Source organism: Delphinapterus leucas, chromosome 2, assembly GCF_059928025.1.
Source record: "Delphinapterus leucas isolate spDelLeu-1000000601 "Yukka" chromosome 2, BTC_Dleu_Yukka2, whole genome shotgun sequence".
Taxonomy (NCBI): domain Eukaryota; kingdom Metazoa; phylum Chordata; class Mammalia; order Artiodactyla; family Monodontidae; genus Delphinapterus; species Delphinapterus leucas.
In genome coordinates this window covers 81,957,795-81,973,068 of record NC_143130.1, presented here as the reverse complement: position 1 = coordinate 81,973,068, position 15,274 = coordinate 81,957,795, and the positions used below count along the sequence as shown (strand labels likewise).

General features: G+C 38.1%; 2 protein-coding genes across 6 annotated transcripts in view; one reads left to right on the top strand and one right to left on the bottom strand.

Annotated features, from left to right (window-relative positions):
- CCPG1 (cell cycle progression 1) overlaps nucleotides 1–3,491 on the bottom strand; it is a 38,848-nt gene extending 35,357 nt beyond the window's left edge. For 2 of the 4 annotated variants that reach the window (XM_022579545.3, XM_022579544.3), the window contains exon 1: nucleotides 3,045–3,360. The gene's annotated coding sequence lies outside the window, so the exon portion shown is untranslated. Of the gene's footprint in view, nucleotides 1–3,044; nucleotides 3,361–3,387 lie in introns of those variants that run through there. The other 2 variants (XM_022579546.3, XM_022579547.3) reach the window with 2 other exon arrangements.
- Nucleotides 3,492–3,837: 346 nt separating this feature from the next.
- PIERCE2 (piercer of microtubule wall 2) lies at nucleotides 3,838–13,958 on the top strand. 2 transcript variants are annotated; one of them, XM_022579554.3, is made up of 2 exons: nucleotides 3,838–3,948; nucleotides 9,720–13,958. In XM_022579554.3, exons 1-2 carry the CDS (start codon nucleotides 3,931–3,933, stop codon nucleotides 10,065–10,067), a joined length of 366 nt encoding a protein of 121 aa, XP_022435262.3. In that variant the 5' UTR covers nucleotides 3,838–3,930; the 3' UTR covers nucleotides 10,068–13,958. The 2 variants fall into 2 exon arrangements, with proteins under 2 accessions (XP_022435262.3, XP_089763305.1); XM_089907179.1 differs by lacking the exon at nucleotides 3,838–3,948 and adding an exon at nucleotides 4,057–4,104.
- The last annotated feature ends 1,316 nt before the right edge of the window (nucleotides 13,959–15,274 follow it).

The window sequence follows — 15,274 nt, the reverse complement described above, 5'->3', positions numbered from 1 at the left end:
CTGATTTGATCTTCACACATACCCCATGAAGTATGGCAATGGCTGTTACTTATTATGTACAAATGGAAACAATAGAAGCTCATAAGTTAAATTATTTGTCAACATCATTAAACGTCCTGACTCCCAATCCAATGCTTTTTTCACATTTCATCATGCTGGCAACATGAACCAGAAATAAGGTTTTAGGAAACTGCTTTATGGACAAATACTGAAGAAAAATTAGATTTCTGACTTACTGCTAATACTAACACTTCCTTGCTAATACTTCCTCCAGAAAACTCTATAAGCCCTTAAGCAGGTTTCCACACCTTAAACACCCCTTGGAAAAAAAAATCCTCTCAATCTATCAGTTAGTTGCAATCCTCCCCATATTACAGAGTTAAATTTCACCTTAGAACTCAAACTGAGATTTTTATTTTCAAGTTTATCTAGTGCAATACATCGAACATGACCTTTTAAACCAACTCATTTTTTTTAACTGTTTTAATTTAGTCAAAACTGCAGAACTGACAGACAAACATGGTAAGATATCACTTATATGTGGAACGTAAACAATACAACGAACCAGTGAATATAACAAAAAAAGAAGCAGACTTACAGATATAGGGAACAAACTAGTGGGTGGGGGGGGGCGACACAGGGTAGGGGAGTGGGAGGTACAAACTACTGGGTGTAAGATAGGCTCAAGAATGTATTGTACAACATGGAAAATAGAGCCAATATTTTGTAATAATTGTAAATAGAAAGTAACCTTTAAAAACTGTTTAACAAATTTTTACAAATAAATTTAAAAACAAAACAAAAACTGCACAACTCCCAGGAAGAAAATTCTTGAAAATGTAAGTTATCACCTACAATATGGCAACTTCCTCATCTTAACCACTCACAAACACAAAAGCAATTCAGCCTCTAGTAGTTCTGCATTGTTAGATGAGTCTGCATTTTCTGTTTTAAAATACCCTGGGCTTAACAGGCCTTGCACTGTGTCCATATTCTTTACATGTCAGAAACTACTACTTCTAAGCTCTCAGTTCAAACTCACCTAATTTTTTAAATATTTAACTTAGAAAAAATACAATTACACAACCTAGACAATACTGTGGAACCAGTTAGTAAATCAAACATGTTAAGTAATTATGAATGTTTCTTATGCCCTGTAAATGAACCCAAATTTTTAGTGAGATATTGAGCCAACAAAGGGCACAAAATACACAAAATAAAACAATAGAAAATATTGAAAAGAAACTGAAATTTGGGGAGAGAAGCAAGGCTCCAAAGAAAAGAACCTAAGAAAACAAAGTATGACTTCTACAGCTTAAAAAACAAAAAAGCAAAAAAATAAAAACAAAGCTTCAGAATGGCTATTCTATTGAGTTAATGGACACCTGGAATTGAGGTAAACCCCATCTTTTCAAGACTGATAACTGCAAAAATACATAGACTATTCCTATCAAAGAACAATGTGGCCCTTTCTTTATGACAGAAAACAAAATGTGGGCTAAATATGCTACTTACCCAACCATATCCAACATATCCATAAGAGAAAATGAAACAAAAACATAATCCAAAATATCAGGCATATAAAACATAGTATTGATACTTGAAATAAATCGATGAAAACAAGCTTAAAGCCCCCATTTTATAATAATGTTTAACTTCTTTATTTCCACTGGCAAATGTTTACAAATAATAAATGAAAAATCCTGCTACATCCCAGATCTTTTCAGATTAATATGCCCATGCTTTGTCACCTTGAGTTAGAGTAATAATCAAGATTGCACTCCCTTAATTGAAGAAAAGTAAGCAATCTTGTCTTGATTTTACTGTACGAAAGGAAAACAGATCAAAATAAGACGAGATGTACAAATGCTAAGAATTACTGTCATATTTTTTTGTTTCCTTTCCAGTCCAACCAATGCATTTCTTGTCACTTCTCAACAACTAACTTACATACATTTAAACTTGTTATTCACAGAGTCCGTGGATGCAGTAACAGGGGCTCTGCCTATGTTGTTTTTAGTTGTTATTTGCTTTTTAAAATTAATCTTTAAAGAGTCTGTATAACTGGAATTGCTGCACCTGTGTCCTTTTCTGTAAATGAAGGTTTTTTCCTATAGAAAATTTGGAAAATACCAAAAAGTATAAAGAAAAAAATAATCTGTAGTTTCACCATCTAATCACTTTATAACTATTACACTCCTTTGAGTCTTGTTTCTAATAGACATTGAATCACTTCTAGTCCTATGGTTTAGTTAACAAAATTAGTATTACACTACTTTCTAACCTACTTTCATTTAAAAACTAGTATTTCCCACACCCTCAAATATTATTTGAGAGCGATTTTTAATAGCTTCTTTAATTAGAATCCCATCCTTAGGTTGGGTAAAGGATTAGAAATTATTTATTAAAATAATACCCTCACTTTCTCCCTTCCCTTCCCCTTTATGACCATAGCTCAGGGAAGTATAGTAAACCATTCACACTAGCGTCCAAGGTGTGATAAATACCCCCCTGAGAAAGGTGGGGCCTAATAAGATTCAAACGTTAAGCCAAAGATACGATGCGCTAATAATGACATTTCAAGTACCGTCCAGTAGATGTGACCTTATTTGAGGAAGCAAATCTCCTAAGATTCGCAGTACTAAAATAATTACCTATTCTAGCTACAAGAAGGCTCCATTCCATTTTTTAATAAAGCCAGACTGAGTGCAAATGTCTCCCACTCAACAAAGTACCTAATTGGCTGAGTTCGTTAAAATTGGCGCTCCCAAAGGCAAAAAGTTGATTCGTTAAATAAAGATAAACAGTAACGCGTACAAGGCACGGTGTGACCTGCTGCTACGGAGAGCTTATCGATTAGGAAGGGGACCGGTGGAGGCGGAACAGGATAGACAGGGAGATTTGATCATTATCAGCCAGGCTCACAAGTAGAAATCTCAAACACATTATTTAATCTTTCTCTTCCTGTCATCACGGGGCTCAAACGTCACCAAAAAAGACCGGCCGGCTGAAAACCCGGCGGGGTGACGCACATAACATCTTACCATATGGATTCTCATCAATCAGGACCGAGGAGAGCCTTAAGCCAGCCCAGCGGAGGAAGGTGGGTGCGTCCCCTAGGCTGTCGGCTCCCCCACACTCCCGGCACACCGCTCGCGTCTGCAACGCAGGGAACCGTGGCTGCAGGACCACCGGACCGGCTCCGCCACGGGGTATGCAGACCCGCCTTCCGAGGAGGCCACCCAGGCGGCCGCAAACACCGAGCGCCTAGGATCAAGCCCCCCTTCAGCGGAAACCCCGCGACCGCCTCCACCAGGCGGCTGAGCCAGGACCCCGACAGTCGGCCCGGACTCCCCTCCTGGGGTCCAAACTCGCCCAGGGCCGTACCTGAAGGAGCAGCGCCACCTCCGCCCGACGGCGTTAGCTGTCGCGGTGGCGGCGGTCACAGCTCCGAGAGCAGTGACGCCTCTCATAAAAACAACAACCTGCTCGCAGGCGACCGCAGCCGAAAGGCGGAGGGCGGCGGGGCGCCGCGGCGCATGCCGGGACTCGTAGTCCCGCCCGCGCCTTATACCGGGCGGCGGCGGAGGGAAGAACTACGACTCCCGAAGAGGAGCGGAACCCGCCGCCGGCAGGCTGCCGGAAGCTGGGCCCCGCGGCCGTGATCCTCACAACATCCGGGCCCCGGCACTGCAGAGGCGCCGCGGCCGGTTACTGTGGAGACGGCCTGCTACAGCCTCTCCGAAGGATTCCACCCTGGAAGACGGCTCCCGGGATTAGGCCGATTAGTTTACACGTATCCATCCAGCCGACGGTTCGCCTTCTCTTTGCTGCTTTAATTGGGTGTAGTAAAAGTCGGCGCTTGCTGGCCTTGCCATCCGCTGCAGGAAAAGACTGCGTTTGCCGAAAAAAATAAAGAAGATATCGAGAATGACCGAGGGCGACTGGGTGGGTTTGCGCAGAGGGCTGGATGTTTTTGACTGTCGGTACTCTTTACTATAAATTTGGGGCACCCCACCCTCCAAAAAAAACCCACCGTTGTAGGCAACCGCTGGGCTACACAGATGTAACATGCATTGCATTAAGCCAGAATTGCCTCTGAAGGTATAAAGATGATTGGGCATGGTATGCAACTCGTGCCCCATTGCAAAATGCCGTGATGGTTTTGAACAAGAAAAACGTACCTTGTTAATTTGACATCTGTTTACATTGTGTCTTGTTCAAAAAAGGATATGAGGGGAAAAAAGTATATGGTGCATTTATACTCACTGTTGATGGAAACAGTAGAAAGTTAAGGTTTAATTCTCTGTCACCTAATTGTGGCCAGAAAAAGATAAATTAAGGAAAACATGAACAAGGAGGATGGTGGGCCTGAGGGGAAACAAAAGGGTGCCTCAAAATTAGACTTACAGGGTTTTTTTGCTTTTGTTGTTACTGTAGTTAACATCAACTGTGACACAAAACCAAAAAAAAAATTTTTTTTTAATTTTATAATTACAGCTTCTATAATGGACATTTTTATTATTTCAGTAGCTTTTTATCTTTATAAAAATGTGTGTGTGTTTATAACAAAAGACTTGGAAAAGTCAAAGTGGCCTGGTTTTCTCTAATTCTAGGAGAGCCTGAAAATTAAATTAGTAAGGAATACCATCTATTTGTAGATTTTCAAGGCACTTGCACAGTCTAATTTTAGACTTAATCGATTTTAAAAGATTCATTTATAATTTTCATTAACCTTCTTCTTCAGTAACAGTTGCTGACCCAATGTATAACCTAGCAGAGAATTTAAAGTAATCTTTTTATTATTCTTTATATTAGGCGGTTTTGTTTTTGATTGTATCTGTTTTGAACTCTACATTTTAAGAATACCAGATTTGAAGAGGTTGAAACCCAAATAAGAAAGTTGCAGTGAGGGCCTAGGACATAAAGTAAAAGCAAGGGGTATTTTTGTTTCCAAGTCCGTAAACATTTGTGAATTGTCCTGGAGGTCTAAAAGATTTCGGTAGACACTAACTTTTACAGATTGTGTGGTACGGATTATGCCAACAAAATTTTTCAGCTAATTTGTCTTCTATTTTGACTAGATTCTGTTTTCTGTATTCCATTTTGATTCAAAGTTGATCAGAATTTTACAGCCAGTTGCAGAAGGTGATTTGAAAGTCACAACCTCTGGGACTGAGGTTGCCCTGGGCAACCTGACTGGTGTCCATAAAGTAAATTAGGGTTGGTACTTTTTCTCACAAGTCACAGGGCAGCACCTTCCACCTAAGAAGCCTTCCATGTGCTGAGAGAACCTAGACATTTTGAGAAAAGCTGACCTGTTGTGATACCGTAGGATTCTGGTGACTTACTATTCTCCAATGTCTGTGCTCTTGATATTTAAAACAAATTAATAAGCAGTGTCAAAAAACAATAAACAGCAAGATCTGATGAGTTCTACTTCCAGCTTTGCCAGCTTCCTACAAGATAATGAATGTTAGTAAATGGTAGCACACTACTGTAAAGTTTTCTTAACCTGTATATTTCAGAACTGAATTCTGGAAGATCATGCATATGCATTGAAGTATACCTGCAAAAAAGAAAATGTTAAAAATTGGTTCCATTTATATAGCAGCGTATCATTTACATCCGATTTTCTTTCATTTCCACAACCACAGGAACTATGGCAGGTTGTTTTTTTTTTTCCCCCTTTTTTCCCAGTTTTACAGACAATATAAAAACAAAGGTGCAGTGATGATAAAGGATTGGAATCTAGGCCACAAAGTTCTTGCCTGTGCTACTCCTCCAACACTCTATTATACTTCTTCAAATCTGAACAAAAGAAAAGAAAGTGGAGTAAATACTTCACATTTGCAGGTTTGAACTCAAGATTTCAAAACAAATAGGTTCCTGACAGTGCGGAACTTAACTTTGCAGAGACATTAAGTAGAATAACCCAAGAATTCAGAGTGAGTTGGGTTAGTCTAAGAGGAACCGAACTAATCTGACCCAGATTTGATCCTCACTTAAGCGTGACACAGCAACTTGGTCAATATTCTTTCCTCCATTTTAGAGTTGGAGAAACTGAGATTATATGCTTGCTAGTTTTAAGGATTTAGAATTCTTAAAGGGTCTCAGCCTCATGAATCACAAGCATCTACTATAGAGTCTTCAAAGCAAAAGAATTTTAATGCATATAAACAACCTTCTATTTAATGCAGCCTTAAAAAGTCAGAGTTACAGTACCCTGCCAATCTCTATGAGGTTAAATATAATAATATAATTTCTGATCTGGAAGGACTTAGATCTTAAGTATTCCAGAAGTTGCCAAATTTGGAGGGTTTTTTAACTACCAAATTTTTTTGCCTACATGGACACCACAGAATCATTTTTAAGAGCCTTATCACAAGTAAATATACACTTCCTTCATGTTTTTCAAATAACTGAAAATCACTTTCCTATTGCTACATTTGGAGAGCCCTTATATCCTCAGATTAGAAAAAGAAAAAAAACTAATCCATCTCCTTTGTTTTATATTTATAGACAAGGAATTTGAATCCTTGCAAAATAATTTTATCAAAGTCACGCAGCTATTATCACTGGCAACATCAGAACCCAGAACTGGTGACACCTAATATTTGAAGGTGAAGACTGACATTTTTTTTAAATAACCAGTTTCCCAACATTATTGAGCTGGTTTCCTATGTGCTTGTCTTCTAGGTAATAAAATATAAGTTCTAGGAACTTTAGATTGTTGATCACTATTTTTCCATCATCTAACAATGCCTGGTACACGGTGGGTACTCAGTATTTGTTGAATGAGTGATAAACAAGGTCCATATAGTCTGTTCCATTTGAATTCTTTCACCTTCATTATTGAAGCTTGATGTTTTTTATAGACCTGACTTTACTAAGGATAGGCATGTTATATGCATTGCTAGAAAGCAATATGCACTTTTGTACCCATTCTTTTTAATATCTTGCTCCCTCCCTCCCCAAATAGCTAAGTTACGTATATTTTAAATCTTTATTAAATTTATTATATATGTTAATTACATATTAAATTGTAGTAAATGGCACCACCATCTACCCAAATGTTTGTCCAGAAATGTGGGAGTCTTTCTTGATCTGTCCCTCTTCCTCACTATCCACATCCAATCAATCACCAGGTCCAATGAATTCTACTTCCAAAATGTGTCTCAAATTTATTTACTAGTCTCTCTATACCACCATTCTTCTATAAATCATCATCGTCAGTCACATGGAACACTGAAGCTCCTCTCCACATCCATTCAAGTCTCTGACGGCAGCCAAAGTAGTCTTACTAAAAAGCATATTACATCATGACATGCTTCTTAAAACGCTTCAATAGCTTTCCATTGCTTTTACCATAAAGATCTAAACTTTTCACATAGCCAACCAGACCCTTCAGGATCTGGCTCCTGCCCCTCTATTCTCATCTGCAGCCATTTTCACTCTAACTTACTCCACTTTGGCCATGCTTTTTCTTTGTGCCCTCCTCTATCTTTTCCTTCGCTTGCCTTCCAGTCTTAAGATTCAGCGACACTTCACCAGAATGGCCTTCCTAGGCCCTCACACTAGGTTAGAACCACCTATATGTCTTCATAAATATCCTGAATTTTTTTTCTTCATAGCACTTACCACAATTAGTCAGTTGTATAATTATTTGCTTAATGGCTATCCCCCACAAGGGTAAGATCCCTGAATGTTTATCTTGTTCCCTTTTCACTCTGAAATTAAGCTGTACGTCCTCTTCGAACTATGACCTATTGCAGTCTTACTCTATAAGTTACACGTTTTTATAAATTCTCATAGTTCTAGTACAGGATTTTAAAAAGCTACCTTGTACATACTTTTGACAAGTTTGCTCTGTACAGATATATATAATTGAATGGGTACTCTTCAATGTCCTCCAGAGAAAATGACTCCCAAAAGGAGAGTAGATGGGGCTAAGTTTTTGTTTTCTTCTCTATTGTTTTTCCAGCTTTATTGAGGTATAATTGACATATAAAATTGTGTAAGTTTAAGGTACAACATGATGCTTTCATATACATATATACTGTGAAATGATTAACAATAAGATTAGTTAATATGTCCATCACCTCACATAATTACAAATTTGTGTGTGTGGGTATGGTGAGAACATCTACTCTTTTAGCAACTTTCAATTATATAATACAGTATTGTTAACTGTAGTCACCATACTGTACATTAGATCCCTAGAACTTACTCTTCTTATAACTGGAAGTTTGTACCCTTTGACCAACATCTCTCTATTTCCCCCATCCCCAGCCCCTGGCAACCACCATTCTGCTCTGAGTTTGACTTTTTTCTTTTTTTTTTTTAGATTCCACATATATGTGAGATCATACTGTATTTGTCTTTCTCTGACTTAACTTCACTTAGCATAATGCTCTCAAGGTCCATCGATATTGCTGCAAATGGCAGGATCCCTTCCTTTTTTATGGCTGATAATATTTCGTTGTGCGTTTGTGTGTATATACCAAAATTTCACCCATTCATCTGTTGATGAATACTTAGGTTGTTTCCATGTCTTAGCTATTGTGAATGCTGCAGTGAAAATGGGAGTACAGATATCTCTTCAAGATATGATTTCATTTCCTTCAGATATATACCCAGAAGTGGAATTGCTGGATCATATGATAGTTCTATTTTTAGTTTTTCTGGTTGTTTTTTAATTTATTAATTTATTTATTTATTTTTGGCTGCGTTGGGTCTTCGTTGCTGTGCGCGGGCTTTCTCTAGTTGTGGTGCGCAGGCTTCTCTTTGCGGTGGCTTCTCTTGTGGTGGAGCACAGGCTGTAGGTGCTCAGGCTTCAGTAGTTGTGGCACATGGGTTCGCAGGCTCTAGAGCTCAGGCTCAGTAGTTGTGGTGCACGGGCTTCGTTGCTCCGCGGCATGTGCAATCTTCCAGACCAGGGCTCGAACCCACGTCCCCTGCAGTGGCAGACGGATTCTTAACCACTGCGCCACCAGGGAAGTCCCGTATTTTTAGTTTTTTGAGGAACCTCCATACTGTTTTCCACAGTGGCTGCATCAATTTACATTCCCACCAACAGTGCACGAGGGTCCCCTTCTCTCCACATCTTCGCCAACTCTTATTCTCTCTTAACTTTATAATAGCCATGCTTCAGGTGTGGATTGATATCTCATCGTGGTTTAGATTTGCATTTCTCTGATGATTAAGGATGTTGAACATCTTTTCATGTACCTGTTGGCCATCTGTATGTCTTCTTGGGGAAAAATGTCTGTTCAGATCCTCTGCCCATTATTTAATTATATTGTTTGGTTTTTTGCTATTGAATTGTATGAGTTCTAAAGATATTTTGGAAATTAACCCCTTATCTGATGTATGGTTTGCAAATATTTTCTCCCATTCCAAGGCTGCCTCTTCCTTCTGCTGTTCTTGTGCTGCACAGAAGCTTTTTTGTTTGATGTAGTCACACTTATTGATTTTTGCTTTTATTGCTTGTACTTTTGTTGTCATATCCAAAAAATTACCAAGACCAACTCCAAGGAGCTTTTTCCCTGTGTTTTCTTCTAGGAGTTTTACGGTATCAGATCTTACATTTGTCTTTGATCTTTTTCGAGTCACTTTTTGTGAGTAGTGGGGTAAGAAAGGCTTAGGGCTAAGTTTAAATAATTCTGTTTTTTTCAGAACTTTATAATTGAGAATTATTTTATGCATTTATCTTTTAGGATAAGAAAAGTACTTCAGCTTCAAATTCAGAAACAGAAATGAAACCTGAACAACTGCCTCCTTGTGTGAACCCTGGCAATCCTGTGTTTTCATGTATGTTGGACCCAAAGACACTCCATACAGCTACCTCACTATCAAAACCTAAGATGATTATGTATAAAACCAATTCAAGTAATTATGGTGAATTTTTACCCATGCCACAGTTTTTCCCCTGCTATTATACTCCAAAGGACCAAGTATTTTCAAGCAATATCAGAGCTACTGGATTTTATCAAAATAACACTCTAAACACTGCACCTGACAGAACAAGAACCCTTGATTTTCCTAATTTTCAACACACTCTATGAAAATATATTACTCTTAAATAAAGAGAAAATATACTCGGCAAAAATGAGTTTTAAATCTAAGTCTAGGATAGCTAATTTGAAATATAAAAAGATTTGAATTAATTTTTTAAAAATACCTTTAAGAAATAAAGCATTTCAACTGATAACTGAATGACAGTGACTTCTTAAATAAAAATGTGTTCAAAATAGAATAAAAGGTAGAAAGCATTTTATTATACCTAGCTTTATTTAGTTCATGTAGTCCAAAAGCTTCAAAAGGCTTTCAGGATCTCAACTGTCTACTGAGTATATTTATCAAGACAAAGGAACACAGGAACTGTAATTTTGAAAACTGAATTAAGGAAGATTCTGATGAGTAATTTCCTACTTTTCTGTTATTTCAACTAATAGCTTAGAACCTGGGGAATGTTAGTTCACACTGCTAAACTGGTAGAAGAGAGGACTTGTTATTCATTCATTCATTTAGCAAATATTTATTGAACACCTACTTATGGCAGGTGCTATACAATGCAAATGGAACACAGAAATAGAAAAGTGTCTTTTATTGTTTCAATAAACAATATTTGGGGGGAATGAGAGTAGCAAATTAACAATACATGATAATTTATGTAATGTAAACTATGTAAAAGTTCTTTCAGACACAGAGAATTGCTTAAATTGAGACCAAGATCAGAAGAAACATTCTGGAGAAGGTAAAGCCAAACCAAAGGAAAGGTCCATCCAGGCAGAAGAAACCTTACTTATACAAGAATGAAAATGTGAGACAATGTTGCACATTTTTACAAGTGCAATTACTTTTTTTTTTTTTTTTGGCCTCATCATGCAGCTTGAGGGATCTTAGTTCCCCGGCCAGGGATTGAACCCAGGACGTGAAAGTGAGGAGTCCTAACCACCGGACCACCAGGGAATTCCCCAAATGTAATTACTTTGCTACATCTTTAACATAGAGCATGAGCAGTGGTAGATTATGGGCTATACAATTCTTTAAACTCTGTAATTCCACTATATAGAGAGATTTATTTCAGCTGCCATCTGTTGAAACCTCCTGTTCAGTTGGATCTGAGTACCTTTACTGGAAAAAAAAAAAATCACTGTTCTTATTTTTCCCTGTTGGTTTCAGGTTCAGGATATTAACATCAATTAGAAAAAGTAATCTTGTGAGTCACTAGGGGACCAGAAAAGTTGAATCTTCTATATACAAAAATGGCTTGATGTGAGGAAACAGCTCAGACTCTGCAGCCTGATGAAATTCTTTCAAATATCCCAAAATATGATATTTGGCACAAGAAAGAAAAAAGAATTAGTTTTGTTCACTTCCTCTAAAACATCAAAAATCAAGGCACTGCACAAGATTTCCAGGTAAATGATGCAACAGAATTTGAGTTTACCAGATTTTTCTCTGCATAAAGTATACAAACCCTTTTCCCCCTTCACTGTAGGTGCTTGATTTGTAGAAAGTGAAGTCAACTTTTTAATATGTAGAATCTGGAGGTTAACCTAAAGTTCCTTACTATGACAGGTGGTTAGGCCTTTTGTTTTGTTGTTCTTGCTAAAATTCTTAGGAAGGATGAGTATCTTGGAATCAAGCATATTGTCTGGAATGCAATTATGTAGTCATTCAGTGCCTATCAAAGTCCAGGGACTATTCTAGGCACTAAGAGCTTGCCTTCATGGAGGTTAGATTCTAATAAATTCTAGTAGGGGAAAACAGACCAAAAGACATATGTATAAATATGTATACATATTTATATATAAATGTTATAGAACATAAATGTTTATATGTTTATGTTATACATGTATGTATGTATAACATAGACATATAAATATACATGTGTAAATATGTAAATGTAAAATACGTGTACATATTTATATGTAAATACTTATGTCCATATATGTATAACATTTATGGCACATAAATTTTATTTATGTAAATATTTTATTTGCATGTTATTAGCATGTAAATATTTATATATGTCTATATGTATACCACCTGGCCCTGCAGCTGGTATCCCCCTAGGCCCTAGAGCACGTGGGGTAAGAAGAGGGCGTGGCCAATAAGGAATGAGGGAGAGAGATCGGATATCACCAGAGCCCTGGGGCCTGCAGGACAGTCTGCTTTGACCATAAGCTCCATAAAGGTGAGGGCCAGGTCTGGCTGGTTGATCCTTAATTCCTCAATGCCTGGCATGGTGCCCTGTGGGCAAGCAGCTCCTGTCCAGCAGCCCCTCTCCCAGGATGCTGGCTTTCACCTGGATGCCGCCACCACCACCTCTTCCCCTGTCTCTGCAGGGCACGTGGGCGAGAGGCTTCCCTTTATGGGCAGCTGCTGGGGGCACAACATCTCTTACTACTTCTGGGAAGCTACCCAAACCTCTGTAAATAGTCACTTCACTAAAAAGCCTTTTAAACGCCGCAGCTGAGTGCACTCTCTGTTTCCTGCCTGGACTCTGACAGGTCCTTAAAGGGAAGAAAATAGGAAAAGGATCAACAGGAGCCTGGAAGGATAAGGGGGCTTCTCAGAAGTACTTATACAGCCCCAGGAGGAACAATTCTTGTTATTCCCTGTACTCACCCACTGAGGGGGAAAAGGACTTAGAAAGGACTGCGTGAGGCCCACTACATGATGGCCGGCCTGAGTCACACCAGCTATCCCGTGGTTAGTGGCTCTCTCCTCTCTATGCCCCTCAGTGTTTGGTTCTATCTAGCTAGGAATCCTTGATAAGGTGGGATTTTACTACTCTATAGGCCTGTCCCCCACACTGGACTGAAAACTCCTCAAAGGCCAAGATTTGGGTTTTGGCCATTTCTGGGTCCTGCCCAGTTTCTCACAGGCTGCCAGGCACAGAGGAAGCCCTTGAATGGATTCACATGAAGAAGGAATGAAGGTTTCTCCCACAAATGAACCTGTAGGCCCACCCTTCTAAAATCCCCGCCTTCCAAGGTGATGAAACCACCTCAGAAGCCCGTGGCCAGGCCCTGAAGGCTAAAGAGTATTTGACACTGATGATGCCGGAAGGTGACTAAGCTGCTGAGTCAAGAAAACCAACTTCCTCTTCCAAGACGGTTGCCTGATCTACCCTCAAGCTGTTTCACCCAGACACATCCTGGCCTCATGCTTGCCTGACACCTTTGCCTGCTTCTTCAAGGGCCTCCAGTTTCGCTGAAACAGCTTTCTCATTCTTGTACCCTTTTGTTCTGTTGCTGTCTCAGATGTTATCCAAATGATCCATTCTAACCCCTTCACACCTTGATCAGGAGACCCTCACCACACAAAGCCAACAGTGTGGACCACATCCTCCCATCCCCAAACCAGGATACAGTCATTTGCAACCAGGGGTGTCCCAGGAAACCTGGGATAAATACTCATCATATCTATAGAACCGACACTAAACCTTGATCCATTTTTAACGTAAATGGTCTTAATAACCACAAACATATGGGGGAGAAGAACAGTAAACAAAGCTTAACTGTTTTGTTGACAAATTGACTGTAGTCTTCATAGGCATGGTGACCATATTCTGTAATTTTCTAACGCAGTGTTTTTTTTTTAAATCTTAATTTTATTGGTGTATGGTTGATTTACAGTGTTGTGTTGGTTTCAGGTGTACAGCAAAGTGATTCAGTTATGCATATACATATATTCATTCTTTTTTAGATTCTTTTCTCTTATAGGTTATCACAGAATATTGAGTTCTCTGCGCTGTACAATATGTCCTTGTTGGTTATCTATCTTTATAGAGTAGTGTGTGTATGTTCATCCCAAGCTCCTGATTTATCCCTCCCCTCTAATGCAATGTTAATTTCAAATGTTCCATTAGTGGAAACATTTTTAATGCTGAACATTATGATTCATGTTGTATTGTTTTCAATAAAAGCAGTTCTTTATGTGTATATATTTTTTAAAGGCTGCAAGAAGTAAAAACTACATTTTATTAGTTTTGCTGTATACTGAACAGAGAAATGGGATGATAGCTGGAAACAGATATGGGGGCAAAGGTTACTTTTTAAAGACAGGATCATAATATAGCATGTTTGTATTTTGATGGAACCACATTTGGAGAACCTCTCGCCCACAGTAATCAGTTCCATAGAGAAAATGTAGCTAAAGATGACTACACAGTAATGTTTCTTTAACATGGACTAAAAAAGCTGAAGTGTATAAAATCAAAGGCACAGATAGGATGAACACAGAATTATTCACCAATTTATAGTATATTTAGAACTAGGATACGTAAGAACAATAAAAAAAAGCATTAGCGTATGGACTGTAAAGTATTAATTTAACTATTTTGTGAGATACACTAAATAAAGTAGTATATTTGGAATATGCTATCCTAAAGTATAAAAAATAAACTTACTCTGTAATTTTTCCAAAAAGAAAGACTCCATTTCAGATAACAGTTTGAACAATCTATTCTCCTGGAAGATACTTAAAGCAAATTAATTTGAAAACTCACATACTTTAGGCAAACTTTCCTTCCTTTACACAATTATCAGAATATTTGAAGTTTTACCTCCATTTATTGACTGATCATTTCTTGAAATATAGCATGAACTCTCACCTTCAAATGAAACTGAAGGCTTACCTTCCCAAAGGAATATTTTACCAATTTGTTCAGGTCTTTTTCCTCTTTTAGCTATAATCTAAAAAGACTATCATAAATATAATTTACCCCATCAATAATCTAATTAATATATTTGACCAAATAATGTTGGTTGGTTTTTACTATCTATAATAGCTCAAAATTATTCTGAGTTTATTATGTTCTAGGCACTATACTAAGCAGTTCGTTTATTAAACAAAAACCATGTTCATTTAGGTCATAAAAAGGCTAAAATGAAGTATGTTCTAAGTACTGTCAAAAGTAGCTCCTTGAAGAGAGTATCTTAAGAGAGAGATGGTCTTAGAGTCATATGCCTTTAAAACATTTTAGAAGGGCAAATCACAACATCAACTAAATAAATTACTCAATTAATGTTCTTTCAGAGAAAAAAAAAGAAGGGCAAATCACACTTCAAAGAGAAGATGCTGGTAACCTTGTCATGACCTGAAGAATTAACCTGGTTTTATTGTTAGTACACCAGAGTTAGTTACAGTGAAGTATGTCTTAAGGCTTGTAAACAAAGGGAATTATCCTAAACTTTGTAGGAAAAAGGAAGCCTGTTATGTAGAATTGCATATATGATGCCATGAAACATTCCATTCA